The following is a 13,289-nucleotide window of genomic DNA, read 5'->3' as shown; positions in this document are numbered from 1 at the left end:
ACCCACTAAATTTGTTCAAGAGAAAGTTTTTCTTTATTTTTAATTGTCTAACGGTCAAATGGTTTAATTGTCTAACATAACGTGACCTCGCGAATTGCTAACTTTGCGATAGTACCACTTGTATGTATATAATTTATTAATGCATAAAGCTGGTAAGTGTACTGGGTAAATGATTGCATGCTTCCAGTCACGTATACGTTCATATTATTTTTCGAGGTCCAAAGTAAGCACTCCGACTTTGGTTCAGTTGCGAATTTTGAATCAGCTGTGGTGGTTATGTGAACCTCTGAGTCCACCGAACATATTCTTTAAAAAGACATCCATTATTAACTTCAAAATTGATTTAGTTAGTAATTAATTTATTTTTATTATTTTTTAATTGATGTTTTTAAATTTTTTTTTATCATTTTTTAGTTATGTGGTGGATAATGCTACTGACCATGACACTGAGAAGTGTCGCGTCGATGACGACCACACCGTGCGAAGAAGCAAGATTTCGATGCGCTCAACGTGAAGGATGCGGAAATGCACTACACACTTACATGTCGGGATGTTCTGCTGTTTTAAGAGGAATGGTGATCTCGAGATGTCCGGATGTCTGCAAGAATGCACTAATAGCTTTAACGTCAACTGAAGAAGGAAAAGCACTAATGACAGTAAGTTTTTATTATTTCTACTTTAACGTATTAAGATTATTTCATTTGATTAATAATAATAAAGATATAAAAATAATGCAGACGTATGGAGTTTCCTTGGTATCTACGTGAGTCGATTCATCAAAAACTATAAATAAAATGCGTAGGTCACCGTTCAGATAAGCACCGAACCAGATAAAAGACGGCGTTGTGTAATATTAAGAGCACGATTTTTTTGTGTCATTTTTGAAGGTTTTTTTGGCAAATTTTGGCTTCGTATTTTGGTTTAAAAATAGTAAGCACGGTAATTACGCATAAATTTAGATGGCAGTTTATTTAGACAGAATGAATGATGAAGGAATAAATGGGACAGTTCCAAAATGATTTGTGAACTCTACACTGCCACGATACTATTTTAAAGAAATAATATTTGCAGATTTCAATTAATAAGAAATAATTACTTTAAAAATAAATATTTAAATGTAGAAATTAATTGTTGTATTGAGATGCAGTGGCGCTTTTATTACTGGGTTTAAAGAATATCTAGGCGCCATTTATCAGAGGGCCTAAGAAAAGTAACGGATACAGTTTACGAGACTGTATTTTTTCCATTATCATCTTATAATCTAGATATGGCTTATACATATTATCATTCATGATCTATTTTCACTTTTTTTCATTCTCAATTATTTTTTTATTGAACTAAGCGGTTTACAAATACTACATCTAAACCTAGCACTCTTGAAGATTATGACGAAATTAAAATAGTTTCATTAAAATAAATGTGTGAGGAGACCGAAGGCAAAAAATCATAACGGAGAAAGACTTGGTCAAAAGGCCAAAAGAACCGTAAGAATTTTGAATCTTTAAGTCCAGACACTGATTAAACGCTCACTGAAGCGGATACGATCTTCTAATGCACACTTATTTTCCAAGTAACCTAACGATCATATACAATATTACCAGTATCAGTTAATCAAATATTTTTTGGGATATGCATATCTCCTAATTAATCGGCGAATTAAAAGTTGAAGAGACTTCAAAATTAATTTAATGGTGCACATTTGAAATACTCTTCATGCAACTTTCGCTACAAAAACTATTAGGATTAAATTCCATAAAATTGTATTTTGGTGAAATGTATTACAAAACTTACTACAATTGCAGTGTCTTGGGTTAACAAGGAAAAATCATACATTCTCCAACATTAATTATGCTGGGAGTGCATCACAAAACTGCGCATCTACCACATGCCGATGTCGCGGCTCAGTTATTCTACTTAGAGTTGTTATTATATTAACTGCAACACCTCGGTTTAATCAATCATCATACTGTCTTTGTACAAAGTTAAGCTCGAGGTCGCATGCGGACGAGGTGCTGCAATATAGATTGTCTAATATTCTACCGATATGGTATCAATTCCAGTGACTCCAGGTAATAAGGTGAAATCATACATTCTTCGTTGCCAGTTAAGCAGAGCCGCTGCCTTGATATAAAATTAGCAGAAAGAGACCTTACAGCACTTCGACCATAAACGACCTCGTCTTAATCATGCGAAATCATATATTCTTCATTCACAATTAACCCATCATCATATATTGATAAAGCGCTGCTATATGTATTAACTTTGAACAAAGAGTACCATGCTTGATTAAGCCAAGGCCGAAACGCTGCTGCATCAGTTAACCAACTTAATTAATTAATTAATAAGCCACATCTCTCAAAATCTGCCTCCTGTCCATCGCCTTCTTCCTTAACTCGCTACATCCCATCAACATGTGGTCCAACGTTTCGACTTTCTCCCTGCAGTCTAGACCACCTTTCGGCCTCATCCTGCCAAAAGTTGTTTTCCCTTTCCTCCGTTGCCACGTGGAAAGGGCAAACAACTGTTAACCAACTCAATGTTGATGTTGTATTAACTACTGCAGCTATCTAGAAATTTTATCTTGCTAATTATTCAGAGATACATCAATCCGCTTGCTCAATTCAAATATGAAAGAAGTAATTATATGAAGTTTTACAAAAAAACTTTTATATTTCTTCAAAACACATTCAAACCACAACAAAAATATTACAGAAACATAAAATAATTCCAACGCTAGATGTAAATGGAACATAAACCATTTCTGATGAGGATAACAATATTTGTTGATTACTTGGAATATTCTTTGCATCCACACATTTATAACAAAAAATATTACACCGAATATCTAATGATGAATTCATAGCACACAAAATGTCTTTTAGAAAAAAACATTGGTTACTTTCTATTTTTATGGAGAATGGTCCAAATTCTCATATTGTCAAATCATACAAAAAGACACAAACAAATGTTAATAGTAATCGATGCAGAAAACAAATAGTTAATTTAATTGGCGATATCTGATTAGTTAACTAAAAACACGCTATAAAATGAACTTTTACGGTGATAACGGGAACATTAAAGAGATTTTGCGTCACTTAAAGAACTTCAAAATACTTTAATGACTTTTTAACTCCAAAACAAAATTTTTTATGATTTTATCACCAAACTTTAACAAGATCAATACATTTATCGCCATCGATACTAATTTTGAAAAGTATCGTTGAGAAATTTCTGATTCGTCTAATATAGAACAAAGTTCCAATAACCATCTGTTTTTAGCATTAATCGAGGCCATTTTTGCTAATTATGATAAGAAGTAGATTCATAGCTGTATTCAGTTCTAATTTTAATGTTTAAACACGCATCCGGTACATCTTTCGATTATTTATTGTAAGAATTGTATAATTTATGGTGAGATAAGAAATTATAACAACTGGAGTGGAATTGTTCAAAATGTGGCTGTTAGAATTAATCGAATAGAAAGACCATCTTTCAAAAAAATCCCCTCTATTAAAGCTTTGGTGACGTTTACAATGTTTTCGTGTAAGATCAAGAAGACACAAACGTGCATCCTTCGGATCTCTTCTTCTAACGCATAAGATTCTCGTGGCATCTCGCTCATGCACCTTTCATTGATTTTTATTGCAACCAACCGCGTGCGAAACGACGATGACGTCTCTAAAGTTTTTTCAAATTTTCATAATTTTTTTTGGAAAAACTAAAGCCCAGTTTGAAAAATTAAAAATTATAAAAGTGTTCAATTTTGCTAAACTATCGAATAAGCCAATAAAAAAAAGTGTAACTGCCCCAATGGTATAAGATAAATTGACTAATTTTTTAAAGGAAATATAGCGATATAAAAAATTAACTTACGCAGTCATATAATAACAAATATTGTTGGTTAAAATATGTTTTATTCGTAAAACTAAAAATAGGTTGCATCCACTCCATTCCACATTGTTTCTTAATCATTTGGATACTATCCACTTTCAACGCAATCACTGAACTAGCCATGTAGAGAGATAAGTGTTATGATAGGTTAATCATAGCACAAAACAAATTTTACTTGAAACAATTGAGGTATTACAGAAATCGGAAAATCTAAGTGATAAATTGTTAAGAAAGTAGACAATTTCAATAAACATAAAGAAATGCAAAACTATTTTTTTTTTCTACTTTACCTTGCATTATAATAAACAACTTTCACATACACAGGAATGCCAAACACAAAGCTAGCAAAAATGTATCCTTTGACTATGGAAATCCTTGATCATACATATAATCACCTATGCTTGTATTGTACAGAGCAATACCACACCAGACTCTATCATGAATTATAATATAAACATTCCAAAACAAAATATTTCGCGTTTTAGTGAACTCAAAATACAATACAATATGATGTGTAATGCACAATCCGTAGCAGATATTTAGAAAACTTTCCTGGACATGCAAACCAAAAGTCTGATTTTTTTTTCAAGTTCGTTTTCTTTCCTTTGAATTGAGATAAAGAGTCCAGACGAGGTGAAACGGTTTTTGACTTATATCATTCTAGGTTAGTCTCCTAGCCTAGTCTTCGGTTGAACTTCATCGTTGCACTTTGCCCTTTGACCGACATACAACTATCAACTCAGAACTGGCTTAGACTGGGGGTGTGTTGACGCAAAATTATTAGTGCCGAGTTTGTAAATGTTATTGTTAAGAAATTCAAGCAAGTGCAGGTAAAGATCGGGAGTCGATCAACTTAAATGCAAAGTAATCGGTGACGAACACATTAATTGTGTGACCACGATTCTACTTTTGTTTAGACAACATTTCAATAAAGCTCTTCTCAGATAGTCAAAGCTCTTCAGAAGTTGCAGTGAGTAAATGCAGTGTTGGCTCTACTTGACAACTGTAAAAATACCTTGGTGATGTAAAGAGGTATTTCCCCGATCAGTATTCATTGTCATTTTCATTCATTGTATTTATTCCTCTATTTGTAGGATTCGAGCTACTAGTTGATGTATCCAAACGGAGTGTTACGTTGTGAGAAGAGAATGATGTATACTTATTGCTGATCGGTCGTTAGCGATTTCTAGTATGATAACTAACACAATAACTTTAGCGATAGAAATTTGGTATATCTTCTAACAGCAATACCGCCAAAACTGCGTGGACTACATGAGAGTCGGCTGGGAGTCGAAACAGCATAAATCAAAGCAGAAATATCTTCATATCATAATGTTGCATTGATTGCACCTTTTGTTTTACATTGAACGTTTCAGAATATTCCATAGAAGTCTGATTTTCTCTCGAAATCCGAGAATTACCGACATCAATGATCTCTGAGCGGACCTACAAGTAGATTTCAATTTGATTTAATATCAATAGAACTTATAAATTACTATTACTTACAAAATTGATCATTCAGTACATCTAAAATCAAATTGTCAAGTCAATAAATAACGCCGTTCCATTTCTTTATTCGAAACCATTTTGGAGAAAAAATACATATAAATATTTTTGTAAAGAAACTGTTCAACTTTGAACCTTAAAAATTGGTATGACCTAACCTCAAACAATTTCTTTTAGCTTCAAAGTGATTGTATGTTTCAATTCTAATCGATTTCGAAGAAAAGAATGCCTTCTTTAATCATATTTTCGAAAACCATCAAATTAAAATAATTGATTTTTCAAAATTTTTTTAAAAGAAACTGTTCCTTCAGGTAGTATAAAATTTTTTGAAAGCCAACCTCAAACGTTTTGCTGTAATGGCAAATAGTTTCATTTCTGGATTCCAAATCGTTTTGGAGATAACAGTCAAAGAGTCAAAAAATACCAAATTTAAAGTGGCGATTTATTAATTTTTTTGTGAAAAAACTGCTCAACCTGGAAACATATAATTTTATGTAACATAACAGAAAACATTCTGCTATAATGGCAAAAAGTTTTACTTCTGAATTCTAAACCGTTATCGAGAAAAAAGATTTCTGCTTTAACCTTATTTTCAAAAACCATCAAATTGAAGTCAGTGATTATTAAATATTTTTATAACTAAAACCCTTCACCAAGGAAACTTAAAATTTTGTCCAAGATAACTTTAAATATAATGCAATAACGTCAAAAAGTTTTATTGTTTAATTCCAAACCGTTGTGGAGAAAAAAAATTTCTTAAAAATAGCAAGTCACAAATGTTCCAATGGCAAACAGTTTAAAATGGACAATTTTAAAGCAATTAATGAGCTGAATTGATCAATAAATTAATACTTATGGGAAAGATTCATCATTACATCTTCATAGAATTTCTTCCCGTTTTAACGTTATTCCACCAATTTGAGATCTTGTAGTGACTAATTAAATTTAATTAAATTTCCTAATTAATATTCTTTCCCACATACCCAAGATATAATCTTAGTTTGTTCTACAGTCATTTTCTCCATAACTAACAAACAATTTTTCTTTCTTTTTTAGTGTGATTGTAACGACGAGTACTGTGAAGATACAAAACAACGAGTTGAAGTCTGTCGACAACAAGTAATGATCGCCCACCATGACGACACAATAGTAACTTGCGACGTGGCTCGAATGATCTGCCAAGCAGATCCGGCATGTTCAGCAGCATTCGATTATTACGAAAACTATTGTAAATCAATGTTCACCGGACGAAAGTGTACAAAACGTTGTAAAAATTCCCTTTACATCTTACAGCGTCAAATAAAAGCGCAAAAACTGAAAAATTGCGTTTGCGACGGTCCCAACATCATGGAATGTTTAAGAGCGCAACACAACCGCGAAAAACTTTGTATACGTAAACCAAATAAACCCAAAGGAAATAACGGAAATAAAGAGGAAAAACGGAAGGAACAGCACCATCATTCAAAACATCACGATGATAACAAAGGGTCGCGAGGTGGTCATAAGAGTGATCATAACGGTGATCATAGGGTCCATAATAAAATACATCATATGCACGGAAATGTAACGAGTAATAATAATAATAACAAAGAGGTTGCAGTACACGTGACTGAACCTGTGGTGAGAGGTGATGTGTTCACGAACGATATAAAAACTTTCCGAACAGGAAATTACGCGACGACGTTACGCATGAGTTACGTGTTGGTAACATTATTTTCAGTGATTGTGTGGTGTGCTTCGTGATTTCGATGTTTTCCGATAGTTTAGAGCATTTTTATCGGAAGCTACCTCATTATTTTTTTGCAATCAGTATTCGCTTCATGTTTTTAATAATTTAAAAAGGTGAAGATGAAGAAAATTAAGAAGAAACTGAAGAGGATTTAAAAAAAAAGTAACCTATAGTTCAAATTTGTTAATAAAAATTAATGAGAGATAATTTAAAAAAAAATTGAAGGTTTTAAATTAAGAAATTAATAATATTTATTTTTCTTAAACAGTATTCTTAAATAAATTATAAAGTTCCTGTTTGTTTGTTTTTAACGAAATATTTTTAATTTAAAATCTTCAAACACATTTTTAAGAAAAAATTTAAACTATTAACTAATTTTTTTATTACCAAAGTCGACGGGTAGACAGCTGAATATTTAAATAGTTCCTAATGTTTACCACGATGATTACACAAGTTTACATGGTTTTAGGCACGATTTAATAGGTTTTCGTTATCTGCTTAGAATTTAATTTGTCTTAAAAAAGTTTTATGAATTTCAAAATCGATATTTATGTAATTTTTTATTAAATTTATTCAAAATTTTTACCATTATATTTGAATTTTGGGCAACCAAGCATGGAGAGTTGGATTTAAACAATCATAACATGGATGTTTATGGAAATTAAGAAATTATTTACGGCACATTTAATCTTAATTAAATTTGCTTTAAAATATTTTTTATTTCATCATAATATCTCAAATCGTTCTTCAGATATGCAATTTTAAATTTACATTTTTCAAAATTTGGACAATTTAACATGCAGTGTTAACACTGCATGTTTATAGAAAATAAGAAATTATTTATGATATATTAAATCTTCATTAAATTTTCTTCAAAATGTTCGTTATTTCATCATTATATCTCAATTCGTTCTTGAGGTACATTGTTTTAAATTTTTATTTTTCAGATCTGTAACAATCAATTTCAATACTGAATGTTGAGTAAAAGAACCATAACATCGATCTTTATGCAAAGTAAGAAATTATTTTTGATAGATTAAATCTTCATTAAATTTACTTGAAGGTGTTTGCTATCTCATTATTTTATCTCAATTTGTTCGTGAGATACAATGTCTTAAACTTCGATTTTTCAAATGTTGAACAATCAAACATACAGAGTTGAATTCAAAAAATCATAACGTCGATGTTTATACCAATTGAAGATTTATTTATGCACATTCAATCTTTATTACATTTACTTCAAAATGTTGGTTATCTCATCATTATATCATAATTTGTTCTTGAGATACGACTTTTTAATTTCGATTCTTCATATCTTGAATAAAAAATCATAACATCCATGTTTATGCAAAATAAGAAATTATTTTTGATAGATTAAATCTTCATTAAATTTACTTCAAAATGTTTGCTATCTCATCATTTTATCTCAATTTGTTCGTGAGATACGATGTCTTAAACTTCAATTCTTCAAATCTTGAACAATCGAACATGCAGTGTTGATTTCAAAAAATCATAACATCGATGTTTGTACCAATTGAAGATTTATTTATGGCACATTCAATCTTCATTACATTTACTTCAAAATGTTAGTTATCTCATCATTATATCATAATTTGTTCTTGAGATACGATTTTTTTAATTTCGATTCTTCATATCTTGAATAAAAAATCATAACATCCATGTTTACGCAAAATAAGAAATTATTTTTGATAGATTAAATCTTCATTAAATTTACTTCAAGATGTTTGTTATCTCATCATTTCATCTCAATTTGTTCGTCAGATACGATGTGTTAAACTTCAATTCTTCAAATCTTGAACAATTGAACATGAAGAGTTGGGTTCAAAAAAATCGTAACGTCGATATTTATACCAATTGAAAATTTATTTATGGCACATTCAATCTTTATTACATTTACTTCAAAATGTTGGTTATCTCATCATTATATCATAATTTGTTCTTGAGATACGACTTTTTAATTTCGATTCTTCATATCTTAAATAAAAAATCATAACATCCATGTTTATGCAAAATAAGAAATTATTTTTGATAGATTAAATCTTCATTAAATTTACTTCAAAATGTTTGCTATCTCATCATTTTATCTCAATTTGTTCGTGAGATACGATGTCTTAAACTTCAATTCTTCAAATCTTGAACAATCGAACATGCAGTGTTGATTTCAAAAAATCATAACATCGATGTTTGTACCAATTGAAGATTTATTTATGGCACATTAAATCTTCATTACATTTACTTCAAATTGTTGGTTATCTCATCATTATATCATAATTTGTTCTTGAGATACGACTTTTTTAATTTCGATTCTTCATATCTTGAATAAAAATCATAACATCCATGTTTATGCAAAATAAGAAATTATTTTTGATAGATTAAATCTTCATTAAATTTACTTCAAGATGTTTGCTATCTCATCATTTTATCTCAATTTGTTCGTGAGATACGATGTTTTAAACTTCGATTTTTCAAATGTTGAACAATCGAACATACAGAGTTGGGTTCAAAAAATCATAACGTCGATGTTCATACCAATTCAAGATTTATTTATGGCACATTAAATCGTCATTATATTTCCTTCAAAATGTTGGTTATCTCATTATTATATCTTAATTTGTTCTTGACATACGATTTTTTTAATTTCGATTCTTCATCTCTTGGATAAAAAATCATAACATCCATGTTTATGCAAAATAAGAAATTATTTTTGATAGATTAAATCTTCATTAAATTTACTTCAAGATGTTTGCTATCTCATCATTTTATCTCAATTTGTTCGTGAGATACGATGTCTTTAACTTCAATTCTTCAAATCTTGAACAATCGAACATGCAGTGTTGATTTCAAAAAATCATGACATCGATGTTTGTACCAATTGAAGATTTATTTATGGCACATTAAATCTTCATTACATTTACTTCAAATTGGTTATCTCATCATTATATCATAATTTGTTCTTGAGATACGACTTTTTTAATTTCGATTCTTCATATCTTGAATAAAAATCATAACATCCATGTTTATGCAAAATAAGAAATTATTTTTGATAGATTAAATCTTCATTAAATTTACTTCAAGATGTTTGCTATCTCATCATTTTATCTCAATTTGTTCGTGAGATACGATGTTTTAAACTTCGATTTTTCAAAAGTTGAACAATCGAACATACAGAGTTGGGTTCAAAAAATCATAACGTCGATGTTCATACCAATTCAAGATTTATTTATGGCACATTAAATCGTCATTATATTTCCTTCAAAATGTTGGTTATCTCATTATTATATCTTAATTTGTTCTTGACATACGATTTTTTTAATTTCGATTCTTCATCTCTTGAATAAAAAATCATAACATCCATGTTTATGCAAAATAAGAAATTATTTTTGATAGATTAAATCTTCATTAAATTTACTTCAAGATGTTTGCTATCTCATCATTTTATCTCAATTTGTTCGTGAGATACGATGTCTTAAACTTCAATTTTTCAAATCTTGAACAATCGAACATACAGAGTTTTGTTCAAAAAATCATAACGTCGATGTTCATACCAATTGAAGATTTATTTATGGCACATTAAATCTTCATTATATTTACTTCAAAATGTTGGTTATCTCATCATTATATCTTATTTCGTTCTTGAGATACGATTTTTTAAATTTAGATTCTTCAAATTTTGAATAATTAAACATAGACAGTTAGGTTTAAAAAATCATAACATTGATATTTATGCCAATTGAGGATTTATTTATTGCATGTAAAATCTACAACATTATATCTCAAATCGTTCTTGAGATACAACATTTTAAATGTTTATTCTTCGACTGTTAGAATTAAATGAAACTCTGCATGTTGGGTTTAAATAATCATATCATGAATGTTTATGGAAAATAAGAAATTATTTATGACACATTTAATCTTCATTAAATTTACTTCAAAATGTTGATTATCTCATCGTTCTATGTCAATTCGTTCTTAAGATATGATGTTTTGAATTTCAAATCATCAAAACTTAATCAAAAACAAAGTTGAGTTGAAGAAATCACAACATCAATGTTTATGCCAATTGAGAATTTATTTATGGCATATTAAATCTTCATTAAATTTGCTTTAAAATGTTATGTATTTCAGCATTATATCTCAAATCGTTCTTGAGATACAACGTTTTAAATTTTTATTCTTCTGATTGTTACAATCAAATGAAACTCTGCATGTTGGGTTTAAATAATCATATCATGAATCAATATATATATTCAAAATGTTGATTATCTCATCGTTTTATGTCAATTCGTTCTTAAGATATGATGTGATAAATTTCAAATCTTCAAAACTTAAACAATCAAAAACAGAGTTGAGTTTGAAAAAATCACAACATCGATGTTTACGCCAATTGAGAATTTATTTATGGCACGTTAAATTTGCTGTAAAATGTTATGTATTTCATCATTATATCTCAAATTGTTCTTAAGATATAATTTTTTAAATTTATCCAATAATTACAAAATATCGATTCTCAATATTCTTAATATAAATAATTCAAAAATTTCTTTCTCATGTCATATATTTGTAAACTTGTGTTATTAATTGAAAAGATCATGAAAAAATAATTTAAAGTTTACTTAGTTACCTTCTTCCGGTTACACTAACTATTTCAGTACACAAAAAGAACGCAACAAAAAATCGTGACCAAAGAGGTGTCTACAAGCTGTATATCGCTTTAATTTATTGCCTTTGCTGTATACAGGGTTTGTAACCCTCTCTAGCTTGATAAGTATGTATTTATTAAAACGAGACCCACGAAAAACTACTTAATATAAAAAAATAGGGAAATAATTAAACAATGTAACAAACAAATTATTTTCTTATTTATGTACAATTCTTAATCTAATTTTTCTTTGTACATAGTAATCGTATTAATTATTTATATTGTTTTTAATTATCTATATTGTGTATAGAGAGAAAAAATAAAGTAGAAAAACGAAATAAGTATCGACAAATTGTAAAAAGTTTTAATTTAATTTAAATTAAATCGAAAACCAACATAAAAAAACGAAATGTATTTTTTTTCCATAATAAAATCAATTCGAATTATTTGCTTTTTTTCTTAATTATCACATCTGTTCAATTATTCGATTTAAAATAGCGGGAATTTATTGAGTCAGATGGCAAGCGACCTCGACGTGCGATAAATAAGTAAACTGGTGAACTAGAATTCGGAATCATCATCGTTCTTGCTTGGTCAATGTCACGTTCAACACAACTGCCGCAGCTGTGCTGAAACGAAGACGTAGTTTAGTCTCTTACTGAAAAGAGAGGAACCCTCTCACTTCCGATTGTTATAATTGTATGTTGAGACTAGGCTTCGTTTTCTGGAGCAAAGAGAAAGGCCTTAAAGTTAACTTTCAATTCAATAGTGAATGGATTGAACTTAAAAAATCAAATAATTATAATCACCATAATGATAATTTATCGACATTAATATTATTAATTTTTTTTTCTATGAATAATCTAAAAATGTTGAACGAAACCCGGTCCTGCGGGTTCGTTTGCGGGGTGAAGGGCAATCTTGCCGAGCCCGAAGAAGAAGAAGAGGTGAAGGAAAAGAGGAGAGAAGGAGGGCGGCGGAAGAGAGGTGATGCAGCAGCAGGCATCGAGGGCCCCACACGATGTAGACCACACGGTGGACCACCCAGAAAGGTTTTGCCTGCCGGCTAACCGGGGCCAAAGCGCCCCCATACGGTCGGGGGACCGAACTGGCACTCTCTCGTCCGGACGGCACACAATCATCTGCAAGAACGAACCGATCCCGTTCACAAACTGTTCGTTTGCTGTTGGGTATCCCGGAAATCGGAGAGTAACAGCCTGTTGTTGTTGTTGTTGTGATGATGGGGCATGGTGGTAGGGGCGACTATCCTCTTCAAGATGTAGTACGAGGACCACAGATGAAGATAGAGAGAGAGATGAAAGTGAAGAGGCCAACAGGTCGTTTACTGATCATAACAATAATAATAGCCTTTCGTTTTATAAATTCTCGTATAAACATACTTTGATATAATTCACCATTTGATATAATTAAACCAAATTACTCCAACATTCAAGATTAATTTTTTAATCAACTTATTTTTATAGAATCGATTGTATATCAGTA

The 13,289-nt window shown here is 30.3% G+C and overlaps 1 protein-coding gene across 2 annotated transcripts in view; it reads left to right on the top strand.

Annotated features, from left to right (window-relative positions):
* The window catches only part of LOC111423929 (growth arrest-specific protein 1-like), a 28,390-nt gene extending 16,158 nt beyond the window's left edge, over positions 1 to 12,232 (top strand). Inside the window, exons 1-3 of one of the 2 annotated variants that reach the window (XM_071197258.1) lie at positions 249 to 346; positions 415 to 656; positions 6,454 to 12,232. In XM_071197258.1, the coding sequence (XP_071053359.1) occupies positions 417 to 656; positions 6,454 to 7,140 (927 nt within the window). In that variant the 5' untranslated portion in view covers positions 249 to 346; positions 415 to 416 and the 3' untranslated portion in view covers positions 7,141 to 12,232. Of the gene's footprint in view, positions 1 to 248; positions 347 to 414; positions 657 to 6,453 lie in introns of those variants that run through there. The other variant, XM_023057328.2, reaches the window with a different exon arrangement.
* Positions 12,233 to 13,289: the final 1,057 nt, after the last annotated feature.

The sequence above is a fragment of the Onthophagus taurus genome, chromosome 7 (genome assembly GCF_036711975.1).
Source record: "Onthophagus taurus isolate NC chromosome 7, IU_Otau_3.0, whole genome shotgun sequence".
In the NCBI taxonomy this organism is placed as follows: Eukaryota; Metazoa; Arthropoda; class Insecta; order Coleoptera; family Scarabaeidae; genus Onthophagus; species Onthophagus taurus.
The sequence above is the reverse complement of the archived record's forward strand: the minus strand, read 5'-3'. Positions and strand labels throughout refer to the sequence as shown.